This window comes from Vulpes lagopus, chromosome 19, assembly GCF_018345385.1.
Source record: "Vulpes lagopus strain Blue_001 chromosome 19, ASM1834538v1, whole genome shotgun sequence".
Lineage (NCBI taxonomy): Eukaryota > Metazoa > Chordata > Mammalia > Carnivora > Canidae > Vulpes > Vulpes lagopus.
Genome location: NC_054842.1, coordinates 27,531,852 through 27,548,909, shown reverse-complemented (window position 1 = coordinate 27,548,909; position 17,058 = coordinate 27,531,852). Strand labels below are relative to the sequence as shown.

At 34.2% G+C, this 17,058-nt stretch overlaps 1 protein-coding gene across 14 annotated transcripts in view; it reads right to left on the bottom strand.

The window, feature by feature from the left end:
* The window catches only part of ANKRD28 (ankyrin repeat domain 28), a 197,373-nt gene that overhangs the window by 114,509 nt on the left and 65,806 nt on the right, over positions 1 to 17,058 (bottom strand). For 11 of the 14 annotated variants that reach the window (XM_041733790.1, XM_041733799.1, XM_041733789.1 and 8 more), the window contains one exon: positions 342 to 425. The exons of 1 other annotated variant lie outside the window; for it this stretch is intronic. In XM_041733790.1, coding sequence (XP_041589724.1) covers positions 342 to 425 — 84 coding nt within the window. Of the gene's footprint in view, positions 1 to 341; positions 426 to 1,569; positions 3,297 to 17,058 lie in introns of those variants that run through there. 2 more of the 14 variants (XM_041733787.1, XM_041733801.1) reach the window with 2 other exon arrangements.

Here is a 17,058-nt window from a genome sequence, read left to right as displayed (position 1 = left end):
TAAATGTAAGAGGGAAAGTAAATGTGGCAAACTGTTATCACTGCAGGATCTTTGTGGAGGGTATATGGGTAGTCAGAATATTTATTCAAACTTTTCTGTGAAAAATTTCCAAGTAAAAAGCTGGGGAAATGACCCTCACTGGATCCTCATTTATTTGGGTTATAGTTTCTACACTGACTGTATGTCTAGTTTTTTCTTTTGAGGTAATTAATTCAAGACCCTTTTGCCTTCATTTAAAACACCTGTTACAGAAATGTGTTATATCTTTTTAACAAAATCTTAATTCCTACAGTTTTTACAAGTAGATTTAAAGGCCAGTATCAGTGAATTAACTGTTTTACCTGAAAGTTAACATCTTCTTTCTTAAATATTAGTGCTCGAACTTCATCAGGATCTCCATTAAATATAGCTTGCACCAGTGATGGCTAAAATACAAGAGAGTAATAAAAATATTAATCACACTGCATGGATGATTCTAAAGATATTCCCACATAACTTTTAAACCTAATTTTTTTCTTTCCTTTACCAACGATAATCAATTTGGTTTTTGACATTAACCAAAAGTTTCATGAAGTTAAATCATAGGAAAGTATAGGATTCCTGCCTGAATAAAAAAGGCCTAATTAAAAAAAAAAAAAATCAACTCAGTATGACCAAAATTACATAGATAATAAACACAATAAAACTTCATTTTTTGCGAGTAGAAGCCTTTTGTGTATATATACATATATATGATAAAAACAAATTTTCTTCCAAATACAAGTGTGGTATCTCAACATCTGCTTGTGAGACATAACTTGTCAGACAAGTCATTCCTAGGCCACACTGAGGCCCAGGAAGGTGGGCCTTTTTGAAAGTTCTGTTTGGGGTGTTAAATAACTTGCATGGGTTAGCATTATATGTTATACAGATATAAATCCAAAGAAATAAAATCTGACGATTGATGAAAATCACTACTATTCAAAGATCAAAAAATATCATACACCTGAATAACATGAAAAGGCAAACACGTGCATGGCTAAATATAACAATTTCTTAACACCACAGCCTCTCTGATAAGGTATCATATTATACTAGACAAATAAGAAACCAATTGACAACAACTATAAAGTAGGGTTAAAGATGATTCTTTTTTAAATAAAAGTGCTACCTGTAAATACATAAAATTCATTACAGAAAAGGTTGTGCCTCAGTATTGCTAGCAGCAGTCAACCTTTCCTAAAACATACAGTTCCTCATTCTTGCTACAGCAGTTTTTAAAACCACAAAATGAAAATAGAAACGTGGTTGCCAGAACTACAATTCTCAAATTATTTTTAAAAAGTCTTTTTAAGAGAGTAAGAGATAGTAAGTAAAGTCTGAAATGTTATCTAAACATCTGAAGAAGTAAAAATCAGAAATGTGTGCATTTTATACACAAGTGATACTCTATCATATTTACACATCTATATTGCTTTAATTTGGGTTTTTAATGAAACTAGCGGAAACCAACTTATGTTTATTCTTAACAGATAAAATTTACCCTGCTAGTTCAGTAGAAGATAGTAAACATAAACTCTAATATCTTACCAATACACTTCCAGAAGATGATGAATGTAGGGATTTATTTTCCTGTGGCAATTTAGAAATGAATGCAGGAGATTCATCTTCTACCTCCTCCAAAACAACAATACACACACGACTCATTCGCTCTTTTAAAATACTAAATTCTAAGCTATGTGATAAAAGTCACAGTTGGAAGAGCACAAGTAGTTTTTCCTCCTCTTCTGTACAACAGTTACGATCATTCTCTGAACAGCGCAGCTGGTTTTTTAAAGTTAATAAGTACTATCAGAAAAACTGAAGTTTAAAATTATGACTATGTAACATAACTTCCTAAAATCAACAAAATTCTACTATTTTCTGTTGGGTTACTGCAATACTTAAAAGATATTTCATATCAACATGTCGATAACTAAAACAGAGTCCAATATAAGCTCATTTAAAAATATTTTTCTCCTAACAAAATAGTCATTGCTCTCTGTCTCACAGAAATTTACTTGCATAAAAAGATCATTGTTTGGAGTGACAACACCACACAATGCAAAATGAAATGAGAAACAATTACTGTGACAGAGATGATTACAGCTATACCCACTCTTGCCTGCAAGGTCATACAGTTACCAGTAGCTGACTTGCTTATAATTGAGAAAAAAAAAAATCTCACTATTCTGTTTCCACTTCTAATTTGTCTTCATTTCTTCAGCTTCTGATTTAATGCAGATACTATCCAGAAAAAAATATCTAGAGCTCAGCACAAATTCTTAAAATAAGGCTCAGAGGTTGACAATTCTTTCTGTGTTTGGGAAAGAAAAAAAAAAAAAAAAACAACAACACTGCATTAATAGCAAAGCTGCAGTACATTTACATGCGATGAGTCAGACCACAAGAGACAATAGGACTCTTGGTACTAGAATACAGCTTGATTAATCCAGATATCCCATATAATAGAAGAAACACAGATAGCTTTATTCCCATCGATAGCATAAGCAAGGGAGAGCGTTCATTCTTTCTCCATCAGGCAGTTGTCTGTGGCTGCTCCAGCAAAAGGGCACAGCACCAGGCAGAAATAGTGTTAGCAGTGGATCCTAATGGTACAGGCAGGCTGCGAAGAAATTAGAAGGCATTTGAGCTCAAATTACTGCTTCAGGCTTTTCATTTAAAAAAAGAAAGGAAAAAAGCCCAGTAGTTTATCATTCCAGTGTTTCCTTTGATCTCCACATGAATACAGCTTCCATTAAATAGTCTTCATTCACAGGAAAAAACAGCAGACTGTGCATCTTCTTTGAGCCAACTACTTTATTCAATCATCTGCTCTGTGCCAATATAGTTTCCTTCCACTGTGAAAACCGCTACAGTTATCCTTTTCAGTAGATTTCAGATGCTTTCCTGTTTCTCAGATGATCTTGCAAATCGCCACGGATACCTCCAAATGAGTAGGTCCTTAAAAAATATCTACCGAACATCAGGATCAGCCCCACAGAAGCATTCCAACTGAGCAACAGTCTGAATAGCAAAGACTGCAGAACCGCAGGATGAAATGCCTAGTAATGCTCACATGTTACACTTACCAGAGATCTGAGCTACTGCTCGGGATGTAACTTCCTCTAGCAGGAGAAAAAAATAGTGCATTTGGACAGCCTTCACAATTAGAAGGTTCATGCCAGTTCTGTGACTAATCCAGATCAAACTGAAAAATTCTATAACTGAAAAATGAGTGCGCTTTTAACATTTTCCACTAAAAGCCACAAGGAAATCTGGTGTACTGCCTCTGCTGACTAACACTGGTTTTAGCAAGTAAACAATTCCAAACAGCTTAACTGCTTTCGTATGTTACAATATAGCAAATGTTTAACCCTATAATGACAGCTGCAATAAGAGTGTCTGCAGTGAACCCATAAAAAGAGATGGACAAATATTTTGAGAATATAAAAACACAAATCTAAGATTTTATTCTTTTTGTACGAAGATAATTTTTAATAAACCAAGTGTATTTAGTTTCAAAAATGCAAAGAAGTTCAAACAAAGAAATTTAAGATTTACTAACAATTTGTAGGTTGTTGAATTTAATCAATCAGGTCATATTTTTTAAAGAGAAAAGACAAAAATTTCACAATGTAAAAATCCTAGCTCAAAATGTCTACGGATCATTTCAATTTTACTGAAGAAATTAAATAATTCTACCTTCCCATCTGGAAATGGAATAAAGCCTTAAAATCTTTTAAATAGCTGCATAAAACTATTGTTTAAAATTCTTAGATTAATATTCTGTAAGTCAAAAAGACATAGGGTAACATAAAGAAAGTAAGATTTTAGGGAAAATTAATTTCCTCAAAGCTACAAAGAAGTGTCAAAGAAGTGTCAATTTATAGTTAGGTTTCCCCTTCTTTCTCTACTAAATAAGTCAGATAGTTCCCAACAGAAAAAAATAAAGAAAATATCGTGGTTTCCCTTCAATCTTTGTTCTTTCTCCTATCATCTAGCATTTTTATTCATAAACATAACAGTTATTTTTGAACATTCATAATGTGCTAAGTGTTGTACATTCTCATTTAATAGAATAACCTTGGTATGTTCCCATACGATAGAGGGAAAAAAGACACAAAAACTAAGTATTTTATCCAAAGGCATATAAATTAGTAAAGTTGTGCCTAATTCTAAACACATGCTCTTTCAAATCTACTCTGCTTCCACTGAGCACATGCACTTATGAATGGTATCCCTCACCCTTCCATTCTCTCAAGATCTTTGCTACCTATATAATACTAGAGTGTAAAAGTAATCTTAAAAATAGGTAACTTATAATGGTTGTGAAGAGTTTAGGTAACAAAAGAATATACTATTTATTGCCATATTATTCCTAAACAAGTTATTTTTAAATAGGTATTTCAGGGCTAGTGTTATTACATGTGTTTAAGCCTATTTACCAGAACATAAAAAGAAAAACAAAAACTCAGAAGATACAGATAATATAAGAATGCCAGAATTTAAGAACAAAAAACACTGGACATCAATATATGAAAAAGCCTGTAATCATAACTGTACCAAGATACTAAAATATGCTATTAATTCACATAGTTGTACTTTAAAACATAAAATATAAACTAGTTTTAAGCCAAATTAAAGATATGCAAATATTTTGACATACAAAATTATGTTAACTATCTCCACATGGATACATAAAAAATACCATCTTGATATTCGAAACAAATGAAAATGAAACCACTATGGTAACAGTATCCTATATTCTATCTTCAGGGTTTTTTTTTCCCACCCCAAACAAATTCCTCTTTTTAATATAGGCAATTTTAACTTGTTCCAAAGTATCCAGTGTATAAATTCACCTACTTAAGACTTAAACAGGTACATCCTCTTTCTTGTTCTAAGTAAACTTCCATACTTAGGTCTTTCCCAGCTAGAACACAAGCTCCTTGAAGGCACGGACTATGTTTTTATTATATACATCATGTGCGTGCACACACTTTCCTTCCACTTATAAACAATTTCAATGAAAAGAATCTCATGTCACAAGACTCTGGAATTGAGAATTAAAATTATAAAAGACAACAGGGAATTCATATGTATATACAAATATGTATACATTAAAAGTATACATACAGGGGCGCCTGGGAGGCACAGTCAGTCAAGCTTCTGACTCTTGATTTCGGCTCAGGTCATGATCTCAGGATCGGGAGATTGAGCCCCACTCGATGGCTCCACACTCAGCCCAGAGTCTACTTGAGAGTCTCTATCCCTCTCCCTCTGCCCCTCCCGCTCATGCTCTAAAATAAATAAACTAAAAATTTTTAGAAAGAGAACATATTATATATACACACATACTTTAATCAGGAAACACAAGCGGCATTAAAGTGCAGTAAAATGAGTTTTGTACCTCTAGTACGTAAGCAAGTTAAAATGCAGAAATTGACAGGATATAAAATAATGATAGAGGATGACAAAAATTAAGGCCTCAAGAAGTCAGCCTACTTGGAATTCAAATTCTGATTCTGTTACTTATTAGCTGTGTTCTTGGACAAGCTACTTAAATTCCTGGAGCCTAAATTTCTTTACACTTATAACCTAAGAAAAATAATCTCCAGAGATTCTTATCTAGGAAAAATACAGTAATAGCACCATGACTGACTGAGAATGAAGGCTTTGCAGCCAAACTGTATGTATTCTAATCCAGTTTCCTACCAACAAACCTAACCATGACCTTGAGCAAATTACCTAACCCCTCTGTGTTTCATTTCAATATCTATCAAAGGACATTAACAGAATCTGGTTTAAAATGAAATGAAGACAGTCTTATTATTATGGATATTTAGGGTAGTAGAAGAATATCCCCTGGTTAAGGCAGTAGTAAAGAGAGGACTACTACCATTTTCTCCCCCTACTGGTGAGGTGGTTCAGACTGGTGTCAGGAGATCGCAATTCAGTTGCTAAGTACAGCCTCCCCACCCTCTTCAGGCGTTTTAGGAGACTGCAAAAAGTTTGTCATACACTCCAGTAAACCAAACTGAGCAGTTACTGAGAAGAGGAAGTAGTAAACTTAAGCAAGAAGTAGGACTACGGGTATTACCATTCTTCCACATTCACTGTATTTTACAGTCTAAGGAAAGAGGGTAAAAATTACTGGCCCATAATATACTATACTATACACAGATAAATAATTCACTATTTTTTTTATTATTTAAGCTAACAGGATCATCTGGCACTATTTTATAATCTTGTACTGAGTTAAGACAGGCCCCTATTCTCAAAGAATTCATAGCTTAAAGGAAAAGGAGATAGGTCTGTAACTAAGAAAATAGGAGTGTATGAAATATTAATGATGAAAAATTAACAAAGACTGTGCAAACTTAGGTTCAACAACTTCTTTTGTCAGTTGAACAATGGCAAGGGGATGTGATTTTTTTTTTTCTTGAGGCACTTACTTTTTAGGCCAAGTTAGATTAAATTTTAATAAGCCAACTTATTTCAAGTCTGACAACTTCATAATCTTTCCATTTTTTTTAAGATTTTATTTATTCATTCATGAGAGACACACAGAGAAAGAGGGAGAGAGGCAGAGACAGACAGAGGGTGAAGCAGGCCTCCCACAAGGAGCCCGATATGGGACTCGATCCTGGATCCTGGGATCACGCCCTGAGCGGAAGGCAGACGCTCAACCACTGAGCCACTCAGGCATCCCACGTTCCTAATTTTGTTACACTACCTTTCTTCTTCTGACACAAATGATTTTTTTCTTTATGTACAGAGACTGAATCCAAAGCTCATCTTATTCCTTGCAAATCTGTGACCTCCATATTATCATAGAAAAGTAATTTTACTCAGGGTATATATAGTGGCTACTCTGTGCCAAGCTAGTCTGAGTATTAAAAAATAAAAAGCTTGTGGTGAAAGATGGTAAGGAAGTGAGTTTAAACCATGTTTAAGAAACATTTCTCATAGTTCAAGAATCCTGAACAATCTTCTTGAGCTAGACCTCATCTGCCCATATAGTTAAGAAAAAGCCTTATAAACAGATTTAAAAGAAAATGGGGCAGGAAGGAGAGGGAAGGGAAAAAAGTTGTTAAATAGCTGTTCTTCAGGTTATCAGATTTCCCAGTTCTTCATACAACCAGTATAAAAATGACCTCACATATTTTAAAAATGATGGATTCAAAATCCTTATATGCAAATTAAATATGCACATAATATATTTACAAACTAAGCTATTTTTTAAATGTTTACCCATCCACACTTCCAAAATGGCTGACAACCACTGATATCCAATAATCTCAAGTGGTTTGATCCCACTGGTATTATGGTAATAATGAATTGTTAACTCTTCCATTATTAATATTATTTTTTATGATTTATTTATTCATGAGAGAGAGAGAGAGAGAGAGAGAAAGGGGGGATAGAGACACAGAGGTAGAAGCAGGCTCCATGCAAGCAGCCCAATGTGGGTTTGGATCCTGGGATCACGCCCTGAGCCTAAGGCAGACACTCAACCGCTGAGCCACTCAGGTGTCCCCGTTATTAATATTATTATACTCCGCATGTTAACATATATTAATACTACCTATTATTAATCTGGTGGGTTTTTTACAAAGACCTCTATATTCTGCATCCATTCTTCCCATCTTATTCAACTAGAACATTCAATTTTTAGGTAGTAGAGAGTCTCACAAAACAAAGTCTATACTTCTCAGCCTCCCCTGTAGCTGGGAACCACAAGACAAAGTTCCAACCAATATTTTAATAGAAGTGTTAAGTGGTTGCCAGAAAATCTCCTATTCCTAACAAGGACAAATGGTATATCCACCCTACTTCTTGGAACATGGCTGACATGCCACCATCTTAAACCAAACAAGGACCAGAGTCTAAGGTGGTGAAGAGTAGGCTAGAGGGAATCTGGGTCCCTTGAAGACTTTGTGGAACAGAACTGCCAAAAAAGCCCTAGAATACCCACTTCCCAACTCTTATGTTACAAAGAAACAGAAATTCTACCTTAAGTCAATGTGATTTTGAGTCTCTTTTACTGGGAGCTGAAGCTATCAGTATCACTAAGTGATAACCTTACCCTTCCTTTAGTAAGTGATCCACATTTTAGAACAGTATACTTAAATTTTTCAATAAATAAAATGGATTATAAACATTAGCTGCAACAAATTACAGTAGAAACAATAACTAACCAGAAAACTAACCAAAGAATTAATCTACTATATTATTTATACTGGGTAAGCAAAAAACAAACAAACAAACAAAACTCAGCGGAGGGGGTGGGAGAAGAAAACAAATATTTATCACAATTTTCTCACTGTGGTGTGCGTTGGTGGCTCAGTCAGGCATCCAACTCCTGATTTCAGCTCAGGTCATGATCTCAGGGTTGTGGGACTGGGAACTGAGTCAGGCTCCATGCTCTGGCAGGGAGTCTGCTTGCGATTCTCTCTCCCTCTCCCTCTGTCCCTCCTCCTGCTCTCTCTCAATAAGTAAATAAATAAAATCTTTAAAAAATATATTCTCATTGAATCCTCATCATGTCTTGTGGATACTACTATTCAAGTCATATATGGGAAGGAAGGTTCAGTAACATCCATTCAGTCAATGACCTAACCATTTATCTATATTTATTCATCATCTACTATGTGCCAGGCTTTCTGTTATGCTAAAGAAACAAAATTATGAATAAACAGTCAAATCCTTAATCTAACGGAGCTTACATACAAATAAATACTATATAATTGCAAACTACGATAAACTGTAGAAGGAAAAATTTCTTGAAAGGTAAAAAACTAGAGGAAGGTCAGTGTGGCTAGAGCAATCATGAGGAACAGTAACAGATGGGAGCTGGGAGAAATAGGTAAACTCAGACTATATAGGGCTTTGTAAAGCAAATTATAAAGTTTGTATTTTCTGATTGAGAAGTCATGAGAAATTTTAAAACAAGGTAGTCATACTTTGCTTTAAAAAGATTATGTGGCTTCCGTGTAGAGAACAAATTTGAGAAGAATGGAGCCAAAGGACTAGTTAAGAGACTGTTGCGATAATCCAAAGAGTAGGTACTTTTAACAAGGATGTTGAGCATGTAAATGCAGAGACGGAGATATATTTTAGAAATAGGATTTATAGTACCTGCCAGTAGATGGCCATACCCATGAGGGAGAAGGTGGTAATCACGAACAATTCCTAGGTTTTTTACATAAGCATCTAGTGCTTACAAGAGCTAAAGCAATCTAGGCCTTCTTCCATTTCCAAATTTATTAAAATGAGTAATAGGACTTGTCACATCATATCCAAGGACCCTGGACTCTCTAGGTCAGGTCCAAATCTTAATTTAAAATCTATATCTTGAACATCTACTCTTATGATTTGAAAATGAAGTGTTAGCAATTCTGTACTTGTCTAATTCTAAGATGAGTATAAAAAAGTTCCTAAAGGACAGTGAGATTTGGTTCCATCCTACTCAAAATTCAGAACATTGCAACAATCTAAAAACCTTTTGGCAAGAATATTTTTAATACATTCAAAATTACAATAGCAGCAATGTCCACAATAGCCAAACTGTGGAAGGAGCCTCGGTGTCCATCGAAAGATGAATGGATGAAGAAGATGTGGTATATGTATACAATGGAATATTACTCAGCCATTAGAAACGACAAATACCCACCATTTGCTTCAACGTGGATGGAACTGGAGGGTATTATGCTGAGTGAAATAAGTCAATCGGAGAAGGACAAACATTATATGGTCTCATTCATTTGGGGAATATAAAAAATAGTGGAAGGGAATAAAGGGGAAAGGAGAAAAAATGAGTAGGAAATATCAGAAAGGGAGACAGAACATGAGAGACTACTAACTCTGGAAAACAAACTAGGGGTGGTAGAAGGGGAGGTGGGCAGGGGGTGAGGATGACTGGGTGACGGGCACTGAGGTGGACACTTGACGAGATGAGCACTGGGTGTTATTCTATATGTTGGCACACCAATAAAAATAAATTTATAAAAAAATTACAATCGCAAATGATTAAACAAATATTCCATATTATCATTTCCACTCTACTATACACATAGGACATTATAAAATGTCATATATCATCTCCGCCTTCAAAGACCTGATGCAATCTAAGGATTTTTTGGTATTACACCAGAAGCACAGGCAACAAAGGCAAACATAAACATGTGGGACTACATCAAACTAAAAAGCTTTTGCACAGCAAAAAAAAAAAAGTATCAACAAAATGAAGAGACAACCAATGAGATAGGAGAAAATAACTATAACCCATATATATCCAATAACAAATTAATATCCAAAATATATAAGGAACTCATATGACTCAATAGCAAAAAAACAAAAACACAAAAAAACCTGATTTTTAAAAACAGGTAAGGATTGGGGCATGTGAGTATCTCAGTCAGTTAAGTGTCTGCCTTCACCTCAGGTCACGATACCAGGGTTCTGGAATGGAGGCCTGCATCGCACTCTCTGATCAACGGGGAGCTGCTTCTCCCTCTGTGTCTCTGCCTCTCTCTCTCTCTCTCACTCATAAATAAAATCTTTTTTTTTAAACCCTATTAAATAAAAATAAAAGTAGGCAAAGGATCTAAATAAATATTTTTCTAAAAAAGACATACTAATGGCCACAGGTAAATGAAAAGGTACTCAATCATTAGGGAAATACAAAGCAAAAAAAAAAAAAAACAAATCACAATGAGTTTTCACCTCACACCTGGTATGACATCTAGTATCAAAAAGAGATAACATGTTAGCAAAGATATGGAGAAAAGGGAACACTGATTATAAATTGGTACAGCCACCATGGAAAACAGTATGAAGGTTCCTCAAAAAGTTAAATATAAAACTACTATAGGATCTTGCAATCTCACTTCTGGGTATATATCCAAAGAAAATGAAATCATTATCTCAAAGAGCCATCTACATTGCCAAGTTCACTTCAACAGTATTAACAAAGACAAGATATAGAAACAAGTGTCAACGACAAATGGATTTTTTTTTAAAGTGCATATACACACACACACAGGAGTATTATTCAGCCGTAAAAATGAAGGATCCTGCCCGCCATTTCCAACAACACAGATGAAACTGGAGGGCATTTAAGTTAATAAAATAAGCATGGGGGCAGTTCCGGTAGCTCAGCAGTTCAGCGGTCCAGGCTGTGATCCTGGAGACCCAAGATAGAGTCCCGCTTCAGGCTCCCTACATGGAGCCTGCTTCTCCCTCTGCCTGTGTCTCTGCCCCTCCCTCCCTCTCATAAATAAATAAAATCTTTAAAAAAATAAAATAAGCATAAATAAGCCAGACACAAAAGGACAAATACTATATTCCACTTATACATGGAATCTAAAAAACTGAACTCATAGAAGCAGACAGTAGAATGGGGGTTGCCAGGGGCATGGGGGGTAGGGGAAAGGGGAAACTTTGGTCAGAAGGTACAAACTTTCATTTTTTTTTTTTTTTTTTTTTTTTACAAACTTTCATTTTTAAGAACAGTAACTTTTGGGGATCTCAACACACAGCATGATGGCTACAGTTCATAATACTGAACTACATACTTGAAACTTGCTGAGAGTAGATATTGTGTTCTTACTGCAAAAGAAAAAAAAGATAACTATGAGAGGTGGGTGATGTGTTAACATACTTTTAGCTTGATAGTGGTAACCTTTTCACAAAGGATATGTACTTCAAATCATCACATTGTACACTTTAAGTAATAAAATTTTTGTCAATTATACCTCAGTAAACAGGGGGAGAAAGACCTTGTGCAGCCTAAATGAGGTACATGAAAAAACTATCCAGTACAAGATAAGAATACAAATGATAGTAAAGTGCAGTAAATACAGAAGACCTAAACAAAAGGTACAAGACAAATATGCCACTTTAATTAAATTAAGTCACTGGCAGGAGTACAGCATATGAATTTATTAATTGTAATTAGTATATAAAGATATCTTCTAATTGTTCATTCTCTTAAAAAACGATGGCTTTTATAAAGCTATTCATAAACTTCACTGTTGCTGTTTTTCCTCTGATTTATTGAAAGGGTGCCTTCTCAAACCAATGGTCAACTAACTAGAACATCTAGTATCAAAACTTCCTCTTGATCACATTTCTGAGAAAATGGTTAAAAACATTTTATTTATTTTTTTAGGTTTAACATTAAAAGTATTTACAATCAATCAATAAATATAAAACTATTTACAGTGCCAGAGTTTAATCACCCAAAGTGTAGACAAGTGCCATACAACAGAAATGAAAAACGAGCCACATAATTTAAATTCTTCTAGCGAACACATTTAATTTTTAAAAAGATTTTGAGAGAGAGAGAGTAGCATGAGCATGAACAGGGAAGAGAGTGAGAATCTGTAAAATTTAATATTAGTATTTCAGCTTATAATAAATATAACATAGTGGATATGTTACATTCTTTTTATTTTCTTCAAAATTTGTTGTATATTTTATACTTAAAGCATATATCAATGTGAACATTAAATTTTCCTTAGAAATTATGGATTTGGGGTGGGGAGATAGGGTAACTGGCTGATGGGCATGTGATGTGATGAGAACTAGGTGTTATACTGTATGTTGGCAAAATGAATTATTTTTTATAGATTTTATCTATTCATCTCAGAGAGAGGGCATGAGTGGTGAGAAGGGGGAGGGAGAAGCAGACATGGAGCTGAGCAGGGAGGCTGACATGGAGCTCCATCCCAGGACCCTGGGATCATGACCCAAGCCAAAGGCAAATGCTTAACTGACTGAGCCAACCAAGCATCCCAGCAAAATGAATTTAAATAATAAAAAAGAAGTAACAGGTTTGTATTTAGATCTCAAACCATTTACAGTTGAGGATGCAAATAAAGGTGTTTGAGTTGTTGCAAACATATTTTAACGTTCTAACAACTAAATCAAGTATTTTTAAAAATTTACATTAAACTAAATCAAGAATTCAGTTCCTTAGTTACTTTAACCAGCCATATCTGGCTAGTGATGATCATTACACTACACTGGTTTAGACCTATAAAGACTAACTTTTTAAAAGTTTAACTGTTCTACTACACAGAAATCTAATAAATATGCTACCTACATTACTGTCTTAAGGAAAAGAACATAGTTTAGATTTTTATGATAGATCAGTCAATAATATGAATATACATTGCTGGATTATTGCTAGCCACAATAGGAGCTAGCAGCCTTAGTTGACTTTTCCTAGATATCTGTCATAACTTGAACAGCTCACTAGTTCTTTTACCTTTTGTTTTTTCCCAGATAACATATACACATCTCTCTAATTTTATCACAATATTAAGCCTGGTTTGAAGGCAACATTATTTTCTTTGAAACAAAGCATATGAACATCATAGGTGACATTTTCTTCAGTAATCAAAGGCCTCTTCACATACATAGGGTTCCATATAAAATTTGTATGATGAAGTTAACAAAAATTGACTAGCTGTCAGCACATTACTTCATTTCTCTTAGCACCTTCATTTTACTGTTGAAGCAAATGAATCTGATTAAATGATTTTTACAGCTGTTTTCAGTTCTAGCATTTTATGACTTTATGTCCCTTTTCAGAGAAAAATAATGAAAGGTACCGAAAGTAGTGGTAGCAATCATAGATTAAATTTTTTCAATAAATTTGACTCTGAGAAAATAATAAATTGAGTAGTATTAACCCATAAAGAGTTATGGAAGAGAAGGCAATGATCAAGATAAACATGTTGAAGGCTAAAGAACTTGATTTCAAAAAAGAACTAACCAATCAAAAGACACAGAATGACTGGACGGATTTAAAAAAAAAAAAAAAAGAAAACATAAGTTCCAACTATACATTGTCTACAAGAGACTCATTTTAGTTTTAAGGGCACATATAGGCTGGAAGCAAAGGGTTGGAAAAGATATTCTATGCAAATGTTACCAAAAATAGAGTAGGGTGGCTAAACTTGTATCAGACAAATTAAACCTTCAGTCAAAAAGTGTCACATGAGACAAAGAAAGACATATAAGGACAAAACTAGAGAGATGTAACAATTATACACACCCAACATCAGAACATCTAAATATATGATGCAAACATTGACAGACTGAAGGAAAAATTTGACAGCAATATAATAATAGTAGCAGACTTCAATATCCTACTTTCAGTAATGGATAGTAATGGATACATCCAAACAAATAGTCAACAAGTAAACAGTAGACTTGAACACTATAGGCCAAATGGACCTAACAGAAACATAAAGAACATTCCACCCAACAGGAGCAGCATATACACTGTCCTTAATCACACACAAAACATTCTCCAGGATAGATGACATCTTCGGTCACAAAACAAATTTTAACACATTTAAGACTGAAATCACACCAAATCTCTTTTCTGACCAAAACAGAATGAAACTAGTAATCCACAACAAAAGCAATATTGGAAAAGTAATAAATATATGGAAATTAACACTCTTGAATAACCAATGGATCAAAGAAGGAATCAAAAGGGAAGTTAGAAATATTTCAGTATCTTGAAAGAAAAACGAAACACAATATCCCAAAATTTATGGGATATAGCAAAAGCAGTACTAAGCGGCAAGTTTACTGTAACAAACACTATGTTAAAAAAGAAAGATCTCAAATAATCTAACTTTACACCTGAAGTAGTTAGAAAAAGAACAAACTAAGCCCAAAGTTAGCAGAAGGAAGAAAATAATATAAAACCAGAACTAAAGAAAACAATAAGGAAAAAGAAAATCAACAAAACTGAGTTGGTTATTTGAAAATATTAAATTGACAAAACTTTAGCTAGACCAAGAAAAATAGAGAACTCAAATGAAATCAGAAATTTAAGAGGAGACACTAAAACTGATGTCATGGGAAGAGGGAAGGAGGGAGGATAAGAGACTACTGTGAACAATTATAATGCCAAGCAACCAAGTAACCTAGAATAAATGGGTAAGTTCCTAGAAACATACAACCTACCAAAGACTACATCATGAATACAGAAAGACTGAAGCAGTAATCAAGAATCTCCAATAAACAAAAGCCCAGGACCAGATGGCTTTACTGGTAAATTCTACCAGACATTTAAAAAAAATCAATGCCAATCTTTCTCAAACTCTTCCAAAAAAACCCAAAAACCAAAACCAAAACAAACAACAACAACAACTCAAGAGGAAGGAACACTTATGAACTGATTGTATGGGCCAGCATTACCCTGATACCAAAACCAAACAAAGACACTATACAAAAAACAAAATTAGAGATGAATATAAAATTCCTGACGAACACTGATAAAACTGTCAACAAAATACTAGCAAACCAAATTCAATAGTACATTAAAAGGATCATTTGAGGGACGCCTGGGTGGCTCAGTTGGCTAATAAGCATCTACCTCCAGCTCAGGTCAAGATCCCAGGGTCCCAGGGTCCCAAGATGGAGCCCCAGGACAGACTCGCTGCTCAGCAGGGAACTTGCTTCTCCCTCTGTACCCCAACCCAAACTCTCAAATAATAAAAAATAAGTAAAATAAATAAGTGGATCATACACCATGGCAAAATAGGACTTATGTCTGACATGCAACCATGGTTAATCATACAAAAATCAATTAATATAACCCATGACATTACCACAATAAAGGGTAAAAAAATGTGTATATATGATCATCTCAATATATACAGAAGAAAACATTTGAAAAATTCAACACCCTTTCATGATAAAAACTTACAACAAACTAGGAAAAGAAGGAAATTATACAGACCTTATATGAAAAGCCTACACATGCAGTGATAAAAAAAAAAAAAAAAAGTGAAAGCTTTCGCTCTATTTAATAAAGTACTGGATTTCCTAAAGTGATTAGGCAAGAAAAAAATAAATGATATTCAAATCAGAAAGAAAGTAAAAATAGCTCTGCGTGCAGAAGACACGATCTTATTATGTACAAAACCCTTAAGACTCCACAAAAAAAAAATCTTAGAATTAATTAGTTCAGTAAAGGTACAGGATACAAAAAAAAAAAAAAAAATCAACCAAATCACTTGCCTTTCTATACACTAAGAATAAACTATCTGAAAAGGAAATTAAGAAAATAACCTTATATACCAAGCATCATAAACAATACTAATAAACGTAATTAAGGAGGTAAAAGACTTGTACATTAAAAATTACAAAGCATAGATGAAAGAAATTAAAGTGACAAATAAATGGAAACATATCCTGTGTTCATGAATTAGAAGACTTGGTATTGTCAAAAAGGGGTCACTGGGTGATGGACCTTAAGAACAGCATGTGATGTAATGAACACTGGATATTATAGAAGACTGATGAATCACTGAACCCTACCTCTGAAACTAATAATACATTATATGTTAATTTAATTTAAATTTTAAAAATAAGTAAAATTTAATGCTAAAAAATCTTTTAAAAAGATTAGAAAGGGGGAATAACAAAAAAAAGTAACTGAGGAAGGTAGATTTCACAGATACAGAAAAAAGGGAGTTCTATATGGAAGTGGAAAGTCATCTTGAGTTATGAAGAGATCTCTTTTGACACAGGAAGGAAGGTTGATGTGGGTAAGGTAAGTGGAAGAGAAAGTATGAAGTTGAAAAGGAGTAAGTGTGAGCATTTAGCTGGCAGTTGAAAGTAATGGGTCATAGGGTCTAGGATGGTTAACAACAAAAATACAGAAGTGAAGGTAGTACAAGAAAAATTGTGGGATGTGGTTATTGGAGTATGTGGTAAGAGCCAAGTAGAGAAGATTACTGATGTAGAACTGTGAAGTATGATATATAAAATGTCATCTACAAAGAAATGAAATCATATAGATGACTGATACAACTCTGATCCAGATGTATAACTAGGAGTGAGATTCAACAGACAATAGCAACAAAAAAACAGAAGAGTCACTTAGCCAGATGGTATGTGCCTCAAAAGAAGATTTTTTTTTCTTATGGTTAGGCAGGCTAGTAACATTTTAATAGCTATAATGGATGACTAGAAGAATGCTAACTCTACTCCTCTCCCTCT